Source organism: Strix uralensis, chromosome 4, assembly GCF_047716275.1.
Source record: "Strix uralensis isolate ZFMK-TIS-50842 chromosome 4, bStrUra1, whole genome shotgun sequence".
Lineage (NCBI taxonomy): Eukaryota > Metazoa > Chordata > Aves > Strigiformes > Strigidae > Strix > Strix uralensis.
Window position 1 is genome coordinate 14,188,146 of NC_133975.1, and position 21,484 is coordinate 14,209,629.

Consider the following 21,484-nt stretch of genomic DNA (forward strand, 5'->3'; position numbering starts at 1 on the left):
AAAAGCATTTTCCTCATGAGGAGAGCCCAGCAGTGGGACAGGCTGCCCAGGGAGGTTTTACATTCTCCATCCCAGGAGGTTTTCAAGATTTGACTAAGTAAGCCCTGGGCAAACTGGTCTGACTTCAGCACTGACTCTGCTTTGAGTAGGTTGATCTAAATAACCTTCTGAGGTTCCTTCCTATGATCTTATAGTTTCCTGATACTTAGCATGATGAACAAGAATAGATGAGGAGGACTGGAAGCAGCTAGAACAAATAAATGCTGGAGGCTCACAGATTGGTAGAAGATTGTGACAGACCACAGAGTGGTAAAAGATTGGAGAATATCATGTGAGTGCATGAAAGTGGATCACTGATCTTTGTTATGTTACAAATGATTTGGTCCTAGCTTAGAGAGCAGTGCACAGTCTTATCACTTTTATGTTGCAAGGTTCTCTTTAAGGCTTCAATGTCATGAAGAAATCAGTCTTGTTTAATGACCTTCTGCATTATCAGTTCTTTGTGTTGGTGGCTGAAATTTATTTTGCTTGTGATGTGGAGGAACATGAGCCCAGCCTCCACATCATTGCTCAAGCATGTGCTTTAGCCCTAACAAAGAATGGGAGGCTAGCAAATTTCTGAGCACCAGAAATACCCATGCTGAAACTCTTAGGTTCACTATTGATGAAGACTCAGCTGGTTTTTAATTGCCGTGATGGTTGGAAACTGCACCTTTGTGCTGAAGCACTGGAAATGGTTGGTCAATATTTTTCTTTGGTAAAGTGACATTATGAAGACCTTTTTTTTTTTCCTCGAGTATTTCAGAAAACAGACTTCCTCCCTGACCAGAGTAATTACAGTTCAGTCAGTAGTGGTTTATGTTTCCATAATGCTTATTTAGATAAGTGGTATGAAGAAAAAGAATAAGAGAAGGGTGAAGGATAAATATGTCAGGGAAATAAGACTGCAAGGAGCACAAGGTTTCAAAAAGACTTGGAGTGGAGAATAAAAGGAGGAATAAATAGTGTCACATAGGAAGGAGCAAGGACATACAAAGAGGGTGAAAGGAATCTGAAAGAGAAAGTGAAGAGTCTGACAAAAACAAGAAAAGAAATATAATTGGCAGCTAACAATTCAAGAAATAGTAATAAAAATGAAGGACATATTATGCAAATAATGACTTTTACATTTGTAAATGCTCCCTAGTATAGCACTGCATGTTTGGCAAATATTCTTTATCCCTGACTTTGGAAAATTGGAGAACTTGGTTTAAATTTAAATTGGTGGATAACAAAATATGTGATCACTAAAGTGCAAAAAAATAGATGATCATAGAATGAATGAAGTTTGAATCAGATTTCCATTATTCTGGCCACATCAATTTTCACTCCTGATACTTTAGGGACATTTCTCCCTTTGAACGAGTCAGTAAATTGACAGCTGGCAACAATGGGTAGCTCCTGTGCAAGCAATTGAAAGACTAAAATTGCAACCTCTCTGTCTTCTAAAATAAGGCTAAGTTTTAGGAGGACCTAGGGACTCATCCTTCTGATCCTCCCCAGCTCCTATGCACAGTGATGGGATCACAGAGAAGAAACTTTGTGTATGAGTAGAAGGGGAGAGACAGGAATGTATTTCAGACCATCCCAGAATACAAGACCAGCTCTGCTGTAACTAAGTCATATTTCTCTTTGTAATATTGATTATAAAATCTGCCTGATGTCCTGAAAAATCCTGGAAAAGGCTGTAAGCGTGTTCTGTTGGGTCTTGTTTTGATTGCACTCAGACTACAAAGACATTAACCAAAAAAGAAGATGATCTGTGGAAACTCTAGTAGTGTTCCCTTTCTTTGCCTGGAGACAAGAATGAACTGCAGTGGACTTGGTTTGTTTGCAAACCATGAAAAGATAAGAAATTCCAAAAACAGTTTTGTTTGGATCCACCTACAGCAGAGGCAGAAATAATGTATAATGTTTTAAGACAGCTGCAGAAAGCTTCTGGTGTTGTTTTGAGTCAGAAGCAAGTCTGAACATTTGCCACCTTCTGATCCAAGATGGATATCTGAACTAGGGAGTATGCAAGGGCTCTAGATGCCTCTCATCGCTAGGACTCCTAGATGTGCTCCTGCCCAACTGCACTTTCCTGTCTCAGTTACTGACTTTTGCATACCTCATTGGTTTTGTGTCCTACAATATCCCATCTAGCTACTTCGCCAAAACTAATGGCCTCCCCTTTATTACTCTGCCTCGCTTTCCAGGATTTTTTTTCAGTTCCGTTCTTCATGCTTGGAAAAACCTTTTCATCCTAAAGTACAAACCATAAAGGCTCTCTTCTTTCCCAGTTTTTAATTTTTCTCTTTTGGGGAGCATGTCAGTGAATGGGACATGTTTTAGTAATGACAGTTAATGACTATCACCAGTTGTTTTTTATAATAATAATTACAGTATACCATTTTAAAAAATTCTGTATGTTATTATCATTTCCTATACTCCTGATGTACTAAGATGTATGTTTCCCCAGTAGACATCAAGTTTTAGCCAGCGTTAAGTATGCAGGCAGTGCCTCACTAGTGATATTTAACAGTAATGATGACAGTCTCAGTGGAAATTGCAAAGCCAGATATAATATTTTGCAGGCTTTGAAACATAATATCTGAGGAAGAATTCAAATGATGAATATTGCTCTGAGAAGAGGCATAGAATTAGGACTTACTTGGAAGGTTGGATTTGTGATGGCTGTCATCCCTGGGATGAACTTTATCCATGAGACTACTTTTGTAGATCCCTGCCAAGGGGATTATGAAATGGTGTTGGGAAGATGGCAGGGAGTGTTTATGCCCATATTGATAAATGGATGACAGGAACTTGTTTACAAGAAGGAGTAGCAAAAGGGAAAAGTATGGGATGTGCTTTTCATCAATCAGTAAATCACGGGAGAATGTCTCAATGTCTTTTGAATAGTTCAGTTTCTACAATGTGTTCTCTTAACGCTGCCATTATGCTATGTTTGTATGGAAGCACCTAGGCACACTGCTTCCCAAATGCTTTATTTTGACCTTGAATGAATAACAAACTATTTCTTAAATTGTGAAAAACCAGATACTTCTCTTAACGCTTTTGTCTTTTTTTTTTTTTCCTCCTTCCTCTTATCTAGGGAAGGATGTATCTCACACAGAAGAAGCAGTACTGCTCTGAAGGAATGAGGGAAGGTGCTTTGACCTGATGGTGACTGCAGCTGCTTCATTATGGGAGAGCTGAGAAGTTGTCCTGAGTTACCATCTGCCACGTTTTAGCCAGCTCCTGTAGTGGAAGCTGGCCATGCGGGCCAGCCCAATGTGTGGTTTGAGTTTTCGTTCCGTTTTGTTTTCTTGGGATCTCAGCTTTTGCATTTTAAAGAAATTATCAAGTTAAGCACAGATCTCAGTCTTCATGGGTTTGCTTGTGTGGGCATGTAATATCTTCAGCCTCGTATGGCTTTCAGCATTCCTGAAAGAGCCTTTGATCTGGGTTAGGATGTTTAGTATTTCTGAGGACGTGGTACTTCAGGGTACAAGCTGTTTAGGAAATGAGACAGAACTGCATTTTTACAAGGATAAGTAGGAATTGGGAAGGTACTTCATGTGCACTGAGAGGCACTTGGAACATCAAAGCGCTGTGTCCTAATACTCTAGGTAGATTGATTATTTTAACCACATGAATAGGCCACACCAAATTTAACTCTGAGATAAGGCATTTCGTGTATACATGCTTTTCCTGAAATAAGTGGTTTTGTGCACACTGGTTGGTAATAGTACACATGATGCAAACACATTTTGCAACCACACTGCACAATACAGATTCATGCACCGATAACCCTTACTATTCATGTCTGAGTACCCATTTGTGAAGGCAGGGAAATGTGAATGCAGGCACAAGACCTGTGCATAAGGGATCGTATGGGAAAATCCATTCCTTCTGTAACTAAAGGCCCACAGCACTGCTGTAGTCAGTGGCGATACTCGTGTTGACCTGGACGGGAGCAGCCATGGATACTGCTCTCTCAAGCTATCCCTTACAGTGTAACGCACTTTCAGTTTTGATAACTGTTTTATAACTTGTATTTCCTCCTTTTTTTTTTTTAGTTTTGAGCTAACTGCTTAGAATGTGCTGTCTTTACAATGCTTAGTCGCCCAGTAATTCCAGATATCATTTGAAAGGAGGCAGAAGGATAATAAACTGTGGAATCCCAAATCAGATTAATGCAATGTGCATTTCTAGATTATGATTAGTAACAAGATGACACGTTGGCATGGTAACACTTGAAGCTTAACTACAAGTTCTTAAAATAAAGCGGTGACATATGTGTAGTTTTCTATCCACTTGCATACTATTCACCTGGAAACACACATAATTTCCACAATACTCAGACAATTAAACCCCATTTCTTCCTTTTGAATTAAGTGTTGAACTAAAACATCATGCCTCTTTCCTAGTATTTATGCGTAATCTCCCACCATAAATTATAAATGTTGATAATGAACCTGTCCGTTTTGTAACATCTTAGGCTTTCTGCCTTTTGGTTTCATTTTAAAACAATTAGCATAAGGAATGTTGAACATGCTTCATTCTCTGTGGTTTGTACCGTATTGATCTCCTTTAAATTCTACCATGTCATAATATGAAAATTGTCTCACCAATACTGGAAAAGTCTGTTTATTAATTAAATTGCTAGATGGGTGGGTGCATTTCAATTCACTGAGGATCGGGAATTAAAACTCCAATTTTACCTCAAATCATTGCAAGAAAGCAGTAACGTTTTAAATGTGAGATTACTAGCTGAGACAGAGAGCCTAGTTATTATTTTCTAGTTGCCTTATGGTGAAGAGAAAAGTGTTGTCTGGTTGTTACAGAGTCTGTTTGGCTTTCTTTCGCTAAGCAGAAGTTAACTTGTTTAATGTGCTATCTATGGTAAATGTGCCAGGGGATGCTTTACGTGTATTGTTGTTTTGTGCTAAACTTTCTCAGAATGCAAGATTGGGCACTTTGTTCTGATTGCTTTACATGCACAATATTGCTTTGACCAAATTCCTTACAGTGAAAATTAAGATGCTGCTAAATTCTGTGTAAGTAAATACAATCTTCTTCTGTCACCTGAAATAGACAAAATGGGCAGTGTTACATGGAAAATATGATTTCTTTGACAGTTCACTTATTTATATATACTCTATAGTATAGAGCATTGCAAAATATTGAAAATATATCTTACAATATTTCCACAGCTCCTTATGCAACCTTTAAATCCCAAATTCTGTTCTTCACACTACTATGGATGGCAGATGCTGGAAGTACAATGATTGACTCCGGCATGATAATCATGTTACATTCAGAATAATACAATTGCCAGGAAATATTTCACATACACAGCAGAGTTCCCAGGATAAACCTCCTGCTAAGGCATAGCTGATGCTTGTCCTTGTGGCCTTTTAAAAAGAGGAAACCCTGATCTGTGTTTCATAAATCTACCTGTATTTCTCACTTGAAGATGAAGGATTTTAGTATTTGAATTTACTGTGGTTGTGGTTGTGGGGTAGAGGGAGGGAGGGACATGTGCATGCTGGGTTTTGCCACTAATCCTTTGGAAATCCTTTAGTGCCTTAAGGAGGCAGAGGGGGAACAGACCTTAGGATTACAGAAAGTTGTTCAAACCTCTTTCCTGCTTTAGCAGAATTCCTTTAAAATACATTGTGCCTTTGGCTCCAAACATATTTGCATTAGAAATCAGTAGCCATGGGATTATGGACAAGAATTTTTGTCCCTGCACAAATGTTAGGAAAGAGAGTATACTGTTTCTTATATAGGATGTGAATTAAAAATATAGCTAATTTAAGTTCTGCCATTGGGATCCATACGAACTAGGAAAGTTGCAGGTAAAGCAAAAGAAAAAGTTTAAATGTACTGGATTAAATGCCTGTACCACTGAAGTGACTGACAAATGCCCACTGGCTTCCCTGGGACCAAGATTTCATGCTTGATTTTACTTGGCTTAAGAAATGCTCATATATGATAGACACTTAGGCACCATGCTCTCTTTAATGTTGTCTATGCACATAGGAGAGATATAAATCTCTGTTCACTATTGTTTCTCTATGTAACATAGACTCTTGATATGGGAATATGAATATGCAAATGTAAATTCCAATGTGAGAGGTTACTGCGCAGTGTGCACTAACCGATGCTGAACAACTCCATTTCTCTTGTCTTTGAACTGTGGTCTTTCTTAAAAGAGGGAAAATGTAGTTAACAGGTGAAAACCACTCCTGTGCAAAAAAACACCTATGTGAGGCAATTCATGCACTCACTGATGGTCCTAAGCATATCTTAGGAAAAGTTGAATAAGCTTTTAGCTCATAAGTGAATTTTATCTTTTAAGAATTGAGAGCAATTTGTTGGTACAGAGCTACCAAAACCAAAAAAGGAAAAAAAAGAAGGCCTGAAAATCAAAGTGGTGGTGGTCTATTTTGCTCCCTGTGATGACAAGAAAGTTTTAATGAATATGTAAATAGTTAAAAGAAAATCATTACACAGCTCGCGGTATGTAAGAAAAGACCCATCACGGAACAGATTCTTACAGTTTGTTCATAAATTACGCTTCTGTCTTTTGTTTGGAACTCGGAAAAAGAAAACATGTAAATTAAATAAGGAGTAAACACTTACTGCACACATTTGTTTGAGTGAAACAAAGATACTTCCCCACCTCCTGTGATATTAATGAGAAATCTGGAATGAATAACATGCAGAGATCTTGCCTTTTGAGCTCTAGGGCTGTGCAGCTATTTAACTCTTTTGCACAGCCCACTGTGGGATGGTAACCAGAAGTCATGAGGAGCAGTTGTTAGGGCCACGAATAGGGATCCATTTAAAGAGGTGCCAAAGAATGCACAAAAAGTCTGGGGTTTATGTGTGATACTTTCAGCAGATGTACCAGACAGACTGGGGAGGGAGGGGTGTTTGTAAATAAATGCAAAAAGCTTAAACTCCAGCCCATGACCACCCTGTAACCAGGTGTCAAATTGGTCTTGGCTAAGTGAGAATCTTCAATAGTATGAGAGAGGCCACTCTTGTTTTAATCTGTTCCATTAAAACCTCTGGATAACTTTTCAGCAAAGATTTCCACTCTAAGACATTTGTCATGGATATCAACTGTACATATGTATTAATTTTCAGTGTAACTAGGGAGGATACAGAACTGTAATAAATTCACAAAGTCTACTTGATGATTATCACAGATTTGTAACTCTCACTTAAATTATGTAAGATATGTTGACATTTTATCTTGTTAACAAGATGTATTTTTCTATGTTAGTTAAATGTATAATTTGTATAATTTTGTATATTAAATGTATGCATATTTTAAATTAAAAACTTTATAATTTTAATTATTCTAACTCTGAAATGGTGGCGAAGCTTCTGAAATATAGTTGTGTCCATGAAGAGCAACCCAGGAAGTCTCCATTTTGAGGAAGGGGCCACCTTGTCTCCTAACAGGGTAAGGAAATTGTTACACCTGTGCTCTTGCTGCTCTTGGTGGAGGAGCTGTCATTCAGCTTTTGATGATTTAGCAGAATTAATATGAATTAGCAGAATACTGTGGGCTGGATCACTGCTCAGGAAGTGGGAAACCTGAGCCTTCCCCAACTTGTAAAGTTTTGGATTCACAGTTCCTACATGTCAGGAGACAGTCCAAATCACCTATCCATGGGATGGGGTTTTGTGGGGGAAGGACGACACTGCAGCCAGATACAACAATCATGTAGAGCAGAGAGAGAGAGACTGACTCAGTGACTTAGCAACTCGAGTCACTCCTCTGGGAGAAAGAAAACTTGGGTTTCTTTCACGCTTACTCCCTTTGGGCTAATCCTGCCTTATTTGTCTGATGATTCTGTTGTAAAATGCACAATAGCATAAATAGGTACAAAATGTACACCCGCACCAGGGAAGCCCTGTTCTAGCTCATGACGTTCATGCTGTTGCAAGAAGAATTCTAGCTACAACTGGAGGCAAGCTGCTAAATTAAAGTCTTGTTGGACCTTTGTTGGAGGTTTTTGTTGTGTGAAGCAAGCATGTCTCTAGGTTTTCTGCTATCTCTCATCTAGTCTATTTGGAATAAAGGTCCTAGAGGAAGAGAATGCACTTTCAGTCAAGATCTGTCCTCTTTTCATCAAGCTATGAGAATGAGCTGCAGTGTCTGCAAGAGAATATACCAAAGCAATATATTTCTCCAAAGTTGCATATATGTTTTTAGGCAAACTCACAGGGTGACAGGGTATCAGGCTGTAACTGGATCTGCTTCTGCAGCACCTAAAGCCTGCTATTTTACCTCTTAGTGAACAGAACAGTATGCATCTGTTGACTTAGAACACAGGTTTTAATAAACTAAGGGCTACAATATGAAACAAAATCCATTTAAAAACAAAGAAAGACTGATATGATTTTATGCTTATTTCTAACTTGAAAGTTTAATGCTGTTTTCTAAAGCATTTGACATGTTCTGTGAGTCTTGTGGTCTCCTTATGTATCAGCATTAAGATGAATGTCCTAGCTTAATACTGAAAAAAACCCCATTATTTGTTATTTTTAAAAAATGAGCAGTTCTAGAAACCCGAATGTTATCTAACTAGATCCCAAGTGTAAACAGAGTCCATCTTTCTTAGCTTTATGGATGTTAAATAAAAGACGTTTTTCATTTAGCAGATGCATGCATTATGTACAACATACTAGGCCTGCTCTGGGACCATCAGAATTTCTTTTTTTTCTGGAAGTTAAAATTAATCTCTTGATTGGAAAGGAATATCTCATCAAATGAGTAATTTTTCCAATACTTATGAAGACAGGCAGGTCACACATCACACTCCATGTACACCTTCATATTTCACTAACTTTCAGGGTTTGGTGTCCTATGGAGGAACAAATTGACTTCTTTTTTTTTCCAACATGATCAATATTTTCCAACATGATCAATTTTTCCAACATGATCAATAAATGTCAGTGATACCATCAGGAACAAAAAAATCAATATTTGACCACATACAAGAGAAGAATTTAAGGAAGCAACAAAGCAATGTCCTACAAGCTACACTTATTTTTTTCACACACCAGTGAAACCTCCATATGATATTAATGTGTTAATGTGGTAGCACAGTTGGGTGAGCCGTGGAATTCTGGGCAATATACGCTCAGAAATGTCAGTCACAATGCTGCAACTACTAAAATCAGTGTGTTAGTACCCAATGATCAGTGAACTTTTGACTAATTTCCTAGGTCCCCTCATGTAAACAACACACAGTGTTGAACGCACACACAGGGCATTCAAGACAGCAGGTACCACTGCATTATAACAATAAAATGCAGACAAGAAAGATGTTTCTCTTTGATGTGTTTTGGCAATGCTCAGGTATGTTACATCACTGCTTTTTCACATGGTTTTGGTCCACGGGTAGTTGCTAATGAGAAAGTTGGTTATCTGGACTTGCTTCTGATGAAATCCCAGGGACCTCTGTCTTTAACCTCCCACTTTTCCTGATTAATTTGTAACTTGTGATTTTTCTTGTGTTGGAACCACCAGGCATGCCTGTGGGCCATAGGCAATAGTGCTGTGTGGCTGGGCTTGTATTCAAATGAGCAGTAAACAAGTCTTGTGATTGATCCACTGCTTCAAATTTGTTTAGTCATTTAATCAATCTCAGAACAGCTTGTTCCAATATATAATTTCAGAGCAATAGAAAATGTCCCTTATGCAACTGCTGGTGTTCGGCAGTTCAAAGCCAGTCAGAGGTGTCTGAGATTGGCTGCATGTGCGGGAGAGGAGTGTCCAAGGTCTTGTGGTTTCAGTGGATGATCTCCTCAGGCACTATAAGGCCGGTAGAGGTGTAAAGCCGGGCTTTCTGCAGTGGGCTGTGCAGAGGGCCGAGGGTAACACATTCTCCACCCCTCCTGCTTTAAAAAAATCCCTCCTCGGTTTTGGGAACTGGCAACGCGAAGCCCCCCGCCCCAGGGTCCCGAAGCCAAAGCCGGGCGGCGCGGCGCGGGGTGCTGAAGGGACAGCTCCGCGGGGGCGCGCCGCGCTCCCGCCGCCCCGCGGGGGGTTCCGCGGGGGCGCGCCGGCCTCCCCGGCTTCCGCGGGGCTCGGCGGGGGGCGGCGGGCCGGGCTCAGCGGGCACCCCCTGCTCCGCGGGAGGCCTCGGAGGGGCGGCGCGCCGGGGACTCCGGGCTTCCGCGGGCTGCGCATCGCAGCCCGCGGAGCCGCCGCCGCCCCCCGGCGCCCCATGCCCGGTGGCGGAGCCGGCGGCGCAGGCAGCGATCAGCGCGATCACTTCCGTGTCAGGGCCGGCTGCCGCCGCCGTGCCTGCTCCCTGCTGCTTGCGCAGCGGGACCGGGCGCCCTCGCAGCGCTGCCGCGGCGGAGGGGAGGGGGGGGGGGCCGGCAGGGCGGAGCGGGGCCGCCGCCAGCCCCCCGGGCGCCAGCTGCTGCGGCGGGGAGGGAGCAGCGCCAGCCCCCCTGCCCCGGGGGCCTGGGGCTGGTTGTGCTTCCTTCCCCCCACCCCGGCCACCCCTCCTCCTCTCCCCGCCGCTCCCCCTGCGGCCGCCGGCCGGCCCCGAGCGGCGGGGGCCAGCGCGGAGCTGGCCCGCCCCCCCCCCGCCCCGCGGGCGGCCGCGGCCGCGCCCCCCGCCCCGCCCGGGCACCGCCGCAGCCTCCTCCTGCGGAGGGAGGCGAGGGGCGTGTGAGTGCAAAGTGGGAGAAACTCCCTCCGGCTCGCTCGGCGGGGCTGGGGGGATTTGGGGCTTTTCTTTTTTTATCTTTTTTCTTCCCCCCCCCCCCCGAAGCCGCGTAGCAGCAGGTGACTGGCGCCCGTCCGCCGGGAAGGGCCCTGTTTGCACCGGCTGCGCGTGCATGTAGGGGCTCCCTGCCCCCGCCCCCCGGATCGTTCTTCCTACCGGGGGAGCGTGTGCACTGCGGCCCTTGCTCTGGGAATTGCTGCTGCTCTTCCGATTCGTCAGGGGCTTTCCAATCACCTGCCTCTGCCACCCTCTCCTCTCCGCTCTTTGTACTTTATTTTCACGTGCTCTTTACTAACACGGCTATTTTTAAATCCCGCTTGGATCTATTTCTTTCTTTCTCTTTCTCTCTTATTTTTCTTTTTTCCTTTTTTTTTTCCCCGGGGGGTGGGTGGGGGGAGGGAGGTTAACGTTTGCATCTCCCTAAGGGAAAGATCCCACCAGCCAACCCAGCTCCGCCACTGCTGCATCCATCCATTCATTTTTATGGTCACTAGCAGCCTATCCCGCTAGTAGAAGGTGCAGAGAAGTGGGAGGCAGAGAGAGAGAGAGAGAGGGAGGGAGGGAGGGAGAGATCCGGACAGCGAGAATGGCCGAGAGAAAGAGGAACTGGAATAAAGAAGATGACCTGCCTGTGTACCTAGCTAGGCCGGGTACGACAGCCCAGACACCGCGGCAGAAATACGGGGGGATGTTCGCCTCCGTGGAGGGGGCCTACGAGAACAAAACGATCGACTTCGACGCCTACAGCGTGGGGAAGAAGGGGTCCCGGACCCCGCGCAGCGGCAGCCGGCACGACATGCTGGACGGAGGGGACAACTACAGCGAGACCGCCAGCGACATCAGCGAAGTCTCCGGCTCCGTCATCAGCTCCCCGGGAGACCGGGAGGACAAGACCCCGGGCGTGGAGATCAAATACCCCGTGGGGAAAGAGCTGCTGCAGGGCCAGGACAATGGGCAGGTGAGCGGGGCCGGAGCGGGGCCGCGGGTCGGGGGGCGGGAGCCGGGGGAACCGAGGGAACCGAGCCGTGCCGAGCCGAGCCGTGCCGCAGAGCCCCGCTCGCCGGCGCGGGGGGACGGGGGCCGCCTTCGCGGGGGAGTTTCGGCACGGAAGGTCGGGGAGGCGCGGACCCCTCCTCCCGGCACGGTGATGCTGTAGGAAGAGCCTGGCTGGCCCCTAAACTATCTCACTTGCTGAGCTTAGTGACGGCGGGGGGGGGGGGGGGGGGCGACCCCAGAAATCGTTTTCCTTTGTAAGTGATGGCGATGAGTTTTCTCCGATTCCCTTCCTGCCGGTAAAACGCTGCCCATGGCGGGTGGGCTGGAGGGCAGCCCGGGCCCCCTCGGCGCCTCCCCGCCGCCCCCCGGAACAAAGCAGCCGCCGCTGCACTTCTGGGCTCGCCGGGAAAACTCCGCGGAGCTTGTCCCAGGCACAGACCCCGGCTCGGCCCCGGCCCCGGCTCGGCCCCAGGCTCCCCCCTCTCCCCATGCGCCTTCATTGTCTCCCCGGCAGGGAGCGCGTAAGGCGGGAGGGTCAGCCCAAACCTTTGCCCGGGGTTCCGCACCTCTGGGGCTGCAACCTGGGCTCATATTGTAGACTTAAGGAAAAAGTGAGGCCGGTGGGGCTGGCTACCGCTGCCGGCTGTGCCGCTCCGTCCTACCCCGCTCTGTGGCACGCAGAGCGGAGGCAGACCCGGGGCTGGCTCTCGGGGGAACCGGGGCTCTCACTGATTTCCCCTTAGAGAGAAACGCGGCCTTGCGGTCACGTCCCTGCATCGATGCATTCCTTCCCTCAGCACCCAGCCTGGGGGCTGCAGGGCCTGTCCACACTGCGCTTTCCACAGGCTGAACTCAGAATTCCCACTCTTTCCTCCCTCTCTGCAGTTGGAGTGTCGATGGGGCGCTGGCCCCCGCTGGTCTGGGGCAGGATGCAGGTGCCACAGGGCTCCCCTGCAGCCGGGTGGGTGTCTGCTGCGGTGGGACACTGCGAGCTGGCAGGGCTTGGTGGGACACTGCGCCTGCGATGGTGCTGCTTCACTGCAACCACCTCAGGGTTGCCTTCAGCTGCAGTGCAGTGTTCCCTTTCCCAGCTCCCCTGAACCCCTGTCTTTTCCATCAGGACCCCGGGGCAGTGGGAGAGCGTGGCACACCCTGAACGTCCCCCATCTTCTGGAACATCCCTGATGCCTCCTCCCCATCTTTCCTGCTTCCTAGTTCAGCCCAGGCCTCTGGGTGGTGAGCACATTGCACGCCACCTCCCCGGCTCTCACTGTGTTTACAAAGTTGTCTGGCTCTGGATTGGATTTGGGGGGTGAGGAGGAGGTTGAGGGTAAAGTAGGCAATATTTGGTCACTGGTTTAGGAAGGTGCTCTGTAAGCAGGAGCCATGTGCCTGACCCCCTGCACGGCAGCAGCTGGAGCTTTTTGCGAGCTCCAAATGGTGATTTCAGGGGAGATGCATCAGGGATGTGGCCTGGGTGGGAAATGCCTCGTATCTGTGTGTGTGTCGCAGGCGTGTGTGCGCCACGAGCCTCTGGCTGCTTGTCGGGAGGATTAACTTGGGCGCAGCTTTGCAGTGCCTTTTACCCTTCCTGCAGTTGTTCATGGAGCCTTAAACACCGTGGGTGGGTGGAGGGAGGCACTGTGTGAGTCAGAAAAGACAGAAGGGTTTCGATTAGCCACTTCTCCTCTCCAGCAGCTGCTGGTGTAGCATCTACCTGGCCTGGCCTGGCCTGGCCATGCTGGACTGGGCTGTGCCAGCCCCCATGTCCTCCCTGGGGATGGGGTAGAGCAGGGAGTGCCACTGGGACAGTGCCAAGGAGGGCAGAGCAGGGCAGTGATGGTGGGGTCAGAGCCATTGGTGGGACAGAGCTGGCAGTGCCATCGGGGTCAGTGCCATCGTGGGGACAGAGCCGGGCAGTGCCATCGTGGGGACACAGCGGGACAGAGCCATGGGGACACAGCGGGGCAGAGCCATGGGGACACGGTGGGGCAGTGCCATCGTGGGGACACGGCGGGGCAGAGCCATGGGGACACGGCGGGGCAGTGCCTTCGGGGTCAGTGCTATGGGGACAGAGCAGGCAGTGCCATTGCCATGCGCTGCGCGGTAGGACCCACAGCCGGGGGTTGCCCCCCCCACCCCGGTCCCCACCCTGCGGGAGCCCACGCGTGGGGCCCCGCCGGTGACCTCAGCGTGCGAGCGGGGCGGCGGCGGAGCTGGGGGGGCGGCGTTTCCCTGCGCCGGTGCGGGCGGGAGGGCGGGAGGCTCCGGCTGGATTGATGGGCTGGGAAGGGGGGCCGAGGGGGTAGGGGTGGGGGACAGGAGGGAAGGAAACGCTTCCTGGGTTGAGCTGAGCGAATCCTGCTCCGACCTGCAGCCGGGAGGGCGCTGCTGCCGCCGGGAGAGGCAGCGCTCGCCGACCCCCCCGGGAGCCGCGTCCCTGTTTTATTGCAGCCGGAAAAAAAGGTGCCGGGTTTGCCTGGCTCCCCTTCCCCTGGGCGAGGAAACTTTGCCTCCATTACACAGCTCCGCCGGGTCGCCCCCGCCCCGCCCCATCACCCGACTGGGCTCTGAATTATTATTCCTCTTATTACCACCGATATTTTTCCGTCGGGCTCGGCTCGCTCCTCCGGTGTGTTGCGTGCGCCCGGCGCTAGCGAGAGCCGACATGTCTTACCAGGGCAAGAAGAGCATCCCCCACATAACGGTAAGCGGATCCCGGCACGCAGCGAGCCGCTGCCCTCGCTCCTTTGTTAGCGGGGCGGGGAAGGGCGTGAGGCGGGAGCGCAGCGGCCGCGGCCGCGCAGTGCCCCGCGGATGGCGGCGGGGAGCCCGCCGGGCTGCGGGGCCGCGGCCGAGGCTGCCCGGGGCTGGGCGGGTGCGGGCACCGGTGCCCGCTCCTCCTCCTGCTGGAGCTCCGGACTGGGAGCGATTTTATTTTAATTTTTTATTTAATTTTATATTTATTTTTTTCCCTTTTCCTCGCCCCCCGCACAGCCGGGGCTCACCGCTGTGTGCTCTCTCGCCAGCCCGGGGTCGGGGCGGGGAGGGCAGGGCAGGGCGGGGGAGGGTCGGGCCGGGGGGAGGCTCGTCCCGGCGGTGGCGGGGCCGGGGGTCGGGGCCGGGGGCGGCGGTGCCGCCCTCCGGAGGAGCAGGGCCCGGGGAGACTCGGCCGCCGGGCGAGGCAGAACAAAAGAGGGAGGGGACGAGCCGCAGCACAACGTGCCCCCGCCGCGGCCGCCGCCCCCCGGCAGCGGGCAGGGGCAGCGCAGCCCTCCGGCGGGGGCGGGGGGCCGGGGGGGGCCGGGGGTGCCGAGAGATGGGAGGGGGGAAACGGGGCGGGGGGGGGGGAGCGTGGAAAATCAAAGAGCGCCATGATGCCAGCACCAACACCTCTGCGCGCTATTAATACATCAGACATGGTGGGATCAGAAGTCAAAGAGTTAATCATAACCATCCTCTTCCTATCCGTGCCTGTCTCCCGCTAGATGCTTTTCCCCCGAGCAGGACTACAATAGAGCATGCTTTCCGTGCCAGAAAGAAAGGATCTGGGTCCTTTGATTCAGTATATTGTTTCCCGTAGATACACCGGATCGACAGGGACTGGGGATAAAGAATAGGCAGAGCTGGTGGGGAGGGGGGTTTCAGGGGAAATCTCCCCCAGAGTTTGGTCGTGCAGAGGTTTTCCCCAGCATCGGGGTCTGCAGGCTGGTGCCTGCTTTTCTCTTGGGGGGCTGGATCCGTGGGTGATGGGGTGGTGATGGGGTCACTGCTGCTGTGGCACCCGGGGCAGAGATGCGCGGGGAAGTGGGGTGAGCTCAAGGAGGTTTGGGTTCGTGGAGCTTTCCAGGAAAGCTGGCACGGTCGGCGTGCAGGGCAAGTTTCAGTAGCTGAAGAGAGGGCTGGCTGGTGGGTGTGGCAGCTTCCTCAGCAAACCTGATGGCTACAGGCGTTACAGTGTTACAAGGCTTGTAAGCACGTTGAGGTTTTGTCAGTACTCAAAAAAAAAAAAAATTCTTTAGCCAAAATATTTGGTCAGGAAGGGAACAGCCTTCTTCTAAAAGCACAGTTTTATTATACCGAAGTGCTGCATTTATACAGTTTTCCACTATCAACAGGCATCAGTGCCTGGTGGCCAAGGCTGAGTCTGGGTGTTGCAGTGGCTCTTTGGGTGATGGCTCCTCTTGCCTCTGTCCTCAGTGCGTCCTGTGACTTGCACATACTCAGGGTACCTCTGGACTGGGGGAGGCCCTGGCTGCCCTCTGGGTGAGTGTCAGGTGCTTTGTGTGTGGCTTGACCTTCATTTGCAGCTGCAGTGTAACAGGTTCCCACCCATAGCTGGTTGCTCTCCAATTTGGAGTAAAAGAAGAAACTGGAAGAATTGCAAGTGTTTGCCTTGGAATCAACAGTTCGTTTTAATTTCTTCACTTCTCACAAATTTTCTTCTCTGTGCTGGTGAGAGGATTGCTGGGAAAAAGAAAGCCCAAACCTCAGCCTGTTCTCTTTGAAATGGGATGTGTTGAAGCTTCTATAAATGAATATTCATTAACGCTAGTGAGTTTTGTGACCAAATCAAAGGCATAAATTAACATTAGTGAAGTTGGCAGACATCAGACTTGGACTGCCTTTTTTTTATTTTAATGTTTTACACTTCTGGCCCTTCTTCTCCTCCAGCAAAAGCAAATCAGACATTCTGTGTTATACCTTGTACGTGCTCCACATCCCACTGGATTTGTCTGCACGTATTTTCTGAAAGCCCCATTCCAGTATGGTAAATTAGATACTTCATCCTGGCACTGAGGAAATACGTTGGAGCTTCAGGCTTTCTGGGCTCTGAGGAAATGTGATAGCCCTATAAAGTTATGCAACAACAACATCAATGATGAAATCATATAAAAATGTCATTTGTTACTGTGCTTAACGTTTCCCCCCCACACACACTGCCGCTTTTTGTAGCTACACCAGCTCCTGGATTCACTGGAATAGTGAGAAACTTAATTTTTGACAGTGTCCTGTGTGCTGATACTTTGCTGTGATTTTCTCCTTGCCACGCCTGTGTTCCTTGCATGGGGCCAGGAGCTGTCCTGAGCACACAAGAACAGCACCCAGTATCCTGCCACAGCATCCAGCCACAGGCACTGCCTGTGGTCGGTACCTGGCCAAAACTTCCCTCTGGGGTCAGGTCTGCAGCATCAGGAACTTTGTGAAGGAAGAGGTAGAGGCTGGTTTCAGCTCTGATCAGTGTGGAAGCGCATACCACTCTTGGGAAGACAACCCTGTGGTGTCCTTTCTGGGTTACTCCCCTTGGTGCACATGGGCATGACTGCCTTCCTCGTGCTTTGTCTGACCGTGCCTCGACTTCTGACTCCTTCAGACTATTATCAGTGCCTGACTGATACCCTCTTCATCCTTTTCCCCCAAAGCAGCTTTATTTCTGCCTTCCCTTCTCCCCTTTCTCCTAGAAGTATCTAGGACAGTAGAGACACTGTGTTGCAGACAGGCCCCCTTTGGCACCAAGCATCTCCCTGCTCTCATTTACCAAATCTGCACCTGTTTTTTTTTAATTTCATTTCACCTGACTGTTTTTTCATTTCAGCCTCTGAAAATTCATGCTTTTTGCAATTTATCTTGTTTGTGACTTTCCTGCTGCCTTTTATGCATCCCACACAGCATCCATGCTTGCTGTTGTTAGCCGAGCACCAGCACTGCTCCAGTGTAAGGTGTTATTTAGTTGTGAGTCAGACTGGAGAAACTGGGCCCCTTTTGCTGTAACTACTGTGGGGAGGAACTCTGTATTTGAAGCACCAGACCAGTCTCTGGGTAATGTAAAATAGAGATGCACTGGACCAGCAAGTGTAAGCGCTTTGGTCACGTCCTCTGCGCTGTGTTGAAGTACTTGGGGGGGTCTTACTCCCTCGGCTCAGGAGTATTAGCTAGGGATGGAGTAGGGTGTGCATAATGTAAGGGTGCCAAGAATGCATCTGCAGGAACATATTTCTCAGGCTGTTTAATATAGTCAGCCACCACATCCATTGCTGAGGTGTTTTTCTGCATGAGGTGGCAATCTTTTGTGCTTCGGTTGTGCGGGCATGCTCTCATGCAGACCAGATTTTCCAGGATACATCCCCCTGCCCATTGCTTTTAATGTTGCTATTATACTCCTCTTGTGCAGCATATTACAGGGAATCAATAGGGATGATGACACTGAAAGATCTGTTACAAATTATTTTGGCTTGTGTGTTTTGGTAATGCTTGGCACTTTTCAAGCAAGGCCTTAGCCCAGATGAACTCAAAATTGCAGTATCTACAGGGCACAATTTTAAAAAAGCATGTGGCACGTAAAATGTCTGTTAGAGGACTTGTTTGTTCCAGTAGCAATTGCAACCATTAAAACATAATCAGTGTGAGCTCAGTGAAGAGGAGGTGTGAAGACAACTCTTCTGAGCAAGGGGAGAATAGCTAGTCACCAAAGCAAATGCAAGGAGGAACACTGGAGAGGCAAATGGTGCACAAGTCTCTTAGAAAAGGGAATAATATTCCTGGGAATGGTCCAAAGATTGGCATATGAATGGGGGAAGGAGCTGCTGGTCCTGAGCTGGCAGACTAAGGCATGGGGAGACAGAGAGCTCAAAAATGTGATGTTACAGAGGAAGGATCTCACTACTGAGCTTAGCAAGTAAAGAGAAGAGCTGGCACAAGATGAGAAGTAGAAGCAGATGCAGAAAAATGAAGAGACGCTGGAGAAATTCAGAGGAGTGGGCATAGAGAATAATTTTAGTTGTAGCCTTTTGAATTGATTGATGTGAAGAGAGCTGAGAAATAAGTAGGCTTCAGTTGAAGACAGCAGAATACTTTGAGAGAGAAAAATGCATTCGTCTGGACTTTTCCTGCATGAGACACTGATCTCAAGCTAACTATTGAGGGTCAAGACAGAAACTTTCTGTTTGGCCTGAGCAAAGTGCTCAGGTAACGTGAGGTGTTCTGGTGAGAGACACCAGCGCAAGAGCTGCCAGCTGCCAGCCAATTCACTTTGGACACCAGGTGGGACATGTCCTACAGATGCAAGGCGTGGTGAGTACCTGGAATGGCAAACCAAAGTCTGCATTTAGGTTTGGATCTATTCCATATCTCCCCTGGCCGTGCTTTTATTCCCACCCGCCTTTGCTTAACAATCTAAAGCTACACACAGATTGGTGTGTGATGTGCCAAAAGTGTTTGAAAAGCCTACTGAATGCTGGGCATGGGAACAATATCTCACATTATTATTCTGCTGTTGGCGCAAGGTTTGGATGGATTTAGACAGCACTTTTTGTCCTGCTTCATAACACCGAGGCCTGAGACTTCTGGATCCCCTCTTATTCTTGAATATTTGCTTAATCCTCAAAGTTATATTTTTCCATCTGTAGCTGTTTAATAGACTTGGCCCCTCTCAGTTTACCTGTCTGTGGGTGAATATTTGTGAATTCACACTGCATATTGCACTGGACTTGGACTTGACAGCTCTGGAGATGCTTTAGCTGCTTGAGTTGAGGTTGTTGGACTTCCACTCACCATTTCTATGATTCTGTGATAAGTCTTTTCCTTTTGTTTTTCTACAGGAGAAAAAGTGGCCATAGTATTTAAGCCACTTCCATCTGATGTCTTAAATTACATTCAGAGTAGGTCCTCTGGGGAGATTTCTATGGAGATTGAAACCTTTGGCAGAGGGACAGAAGGAAGGCTTTGGAGCAGTGATTCCTTTAACGCCACCGCAAGTTTGTCAGTTGGTGCCTGCATCAGGGTTTTCAGCATCATAGCTGGTGCCACTGTGGGGAGCTGAGCTGCATTCTGGAAGCCGGGCAGGTTTGGAAAGGGGACAGTGACTGCCTGGGAAGAAAACTGATGTGGTGAGGTGGTTGCTTAGCAAGTCTGAACTTCTTTCTTATAAGTGCTGAGAGCAACTACTGCCAGTGAACCACTTTCCTGACAAGAGGTCAGGGTCTGCTTTCTGCTTTGCTGCCATTTCTTTCATAAGCGAGTTTATACATGCGGTAAAAGGATGAAGCTTCATTTTCCTTTGTGGGATCCAGGAGAGCCCCCTGGCTTATGAAGCATTTGGGCACTGTGAGAGTTAGTTGGGATAAATTTCTGGCTTCTTTTGTATGTATGAGAGAGATGGAACAGAGATGAGAAGCAAAATAATTTGCAGGTTTATAATCTTGCTACATGTAAAGATGATGGCATTGTCCCTTGAGACAGAGATACTTTGGGATTACTTTTGCTTGTCACTTGATGCACTTGTCACAAGATGAAGTTTTGATCTGTATTGCATGTCCTGATGAGGTTTAATGCCTCAGCTCTTGCTTGGGTGAATAATAAATGTCACTGAATAATAAATGTCCCCACTGACTTTAGTGTAAATCTCCTGAGTGTAATAGGACCCAAGTAAAGCTAATCATCACCCTTGCCTACTTGCACGTGGCTGGCTAAAGGAGCAGTGCTCAGAGCTAAGAGACTGGAAGGGTTGTACATGAACCAGTGTTGATACCATGCCAGGTGAGGCAGCAAGCATCACTGCTTGCTGTGACTTGCAGGAGAAGTAGGTATGCAGTGCAACACGACAGCAGAAGGTGTCTGAGTGCAAATGCATCTGTATCCATTGGATTTAGTCAATCATGAATTACCATTGCTAACATCATATTAAAGAGCATTTTCTACTATTCTGTTTCCCTTACATCCACCTCCTCTGTCAGAGAAGGGATTCCTTGTGGTCTTAGCTGGATTTTGACCGCGACTGGTGCCAAGACTAATGTGTCCGAATAACCTGATGCAGGTTTCTGACTAGAAGTTAGATAAAACACATCTTCAGTTCAGGGGCACACAGCAGCCTGCCATGCTGTAAATTGCTGTTATTTTTTCCCAAGTTTAACCTTTCCTGTGAATGGCTTGCTGAGATTTTGAGTTCAGCTCTAATTGACGTAACCTGTGTGTAACCCAAGAGGCGGCTATAACAACACACAATGCAATGGGTTCAACCCTCCAGCCCGTACTTAGGTGAAACTCTTGGTGATGCCAATGAATATTGTAATCAATAAGATGTTTGTTGTGCTTCCCTTCTAAAAGCAAAGCAAAGATGACATTTACAGGGAAGAAATCCCCATGGAGTTCGTAGCTGTAGGAGTAGCCCTTTTACACTGTGTGATTAAGAAGTGAAATTGCTAGCTGAATAGAAAGTCAGGTCTCCAAAGGGGAAACAAAAGAACATCAGATCTTTTAAATGAATAAAGATGAATGAATATATTGGCTACAGACCAAGATACAGCATTACTACAATCAACATAATCCTTCCTAAATGAATTGCCATATACTGGAGCACATTTGTTAAGAGAAGGACCTTAAAAGCAGGATTCTCCATTAGTGGCCTATTGGAAATGATACCTCAAGGATACAGTGTTTTACAAGCAATTCCCTGAGTTGATTCAGGAATCACCCTAGCTAAAAATTACTTCTTGTGGAGGGTAGCCTAGACGTGAAATTCAAAAGGAAGGATAGTGCTGGTTAAAAGCAGATCTTCTATCAGCAGACAGTACTTCATGAAATCCCATTTACAACTCTTTGATCCTTATGAAAGGATTTTAAGCAAGTATTCCTCTTGGGAAGGATGTCTTTCTTCCTTTGCCATTAAGTTTAAAAATGTTCCTTATTTGTAAGTACTT

At 47.7% G+C, this 21,484-nt stretch overlaps 2 protein-coding genes across 5 annotated transcripts in view; both read left to right on the forward strand.

The window, feature by feature from the left end:
- JAKMIP1 (janus kinase and microtubule interacting protein 1) overlaps positions 1-5,526 on the forward strand; it is a 247,157-nt gene extending 241,631 nt beyond the window's left edge. For all 3 annotated transcript variants that reach the window (XM_074865715.1, XM_074865719.1, XM_074865720.1), the window contains one exon: positions 3,134-5,526. The gene's annotated coding sequence lies outside the window, so the exon portion shown is untranslated. The remainder of the gene's footprint in view (positions 1-3,133) is intronic.
- A 5,181-nt stretch (positions 5,527-10,707) lies between these two features.
- CRMP1 (collapsin response mediator protein 1) overlaps positions 10,708-21,484 on the forward strand; it is a 52,506-nt gene continuing 41,729 nt past the window's right edge. The window contains exon 1 of one of the 2 annotated variants that reach the window (XM_074865745.1): positions 10,708-11,751. In XM_074865745.1, coding sequence (XP_074721846.1) covers positions 11,380-11,751 — 372 coding nt within the window. In that variant the 5' untranslated portion in view covers positions 10,708-11,379. Of the gene's footprint in view, positions 11,752-14,148; positions 14,497-21,484 lie in introns of those variants that run through there. The other variant, XM_074865746.1, reaches the window with a different exon arrangement.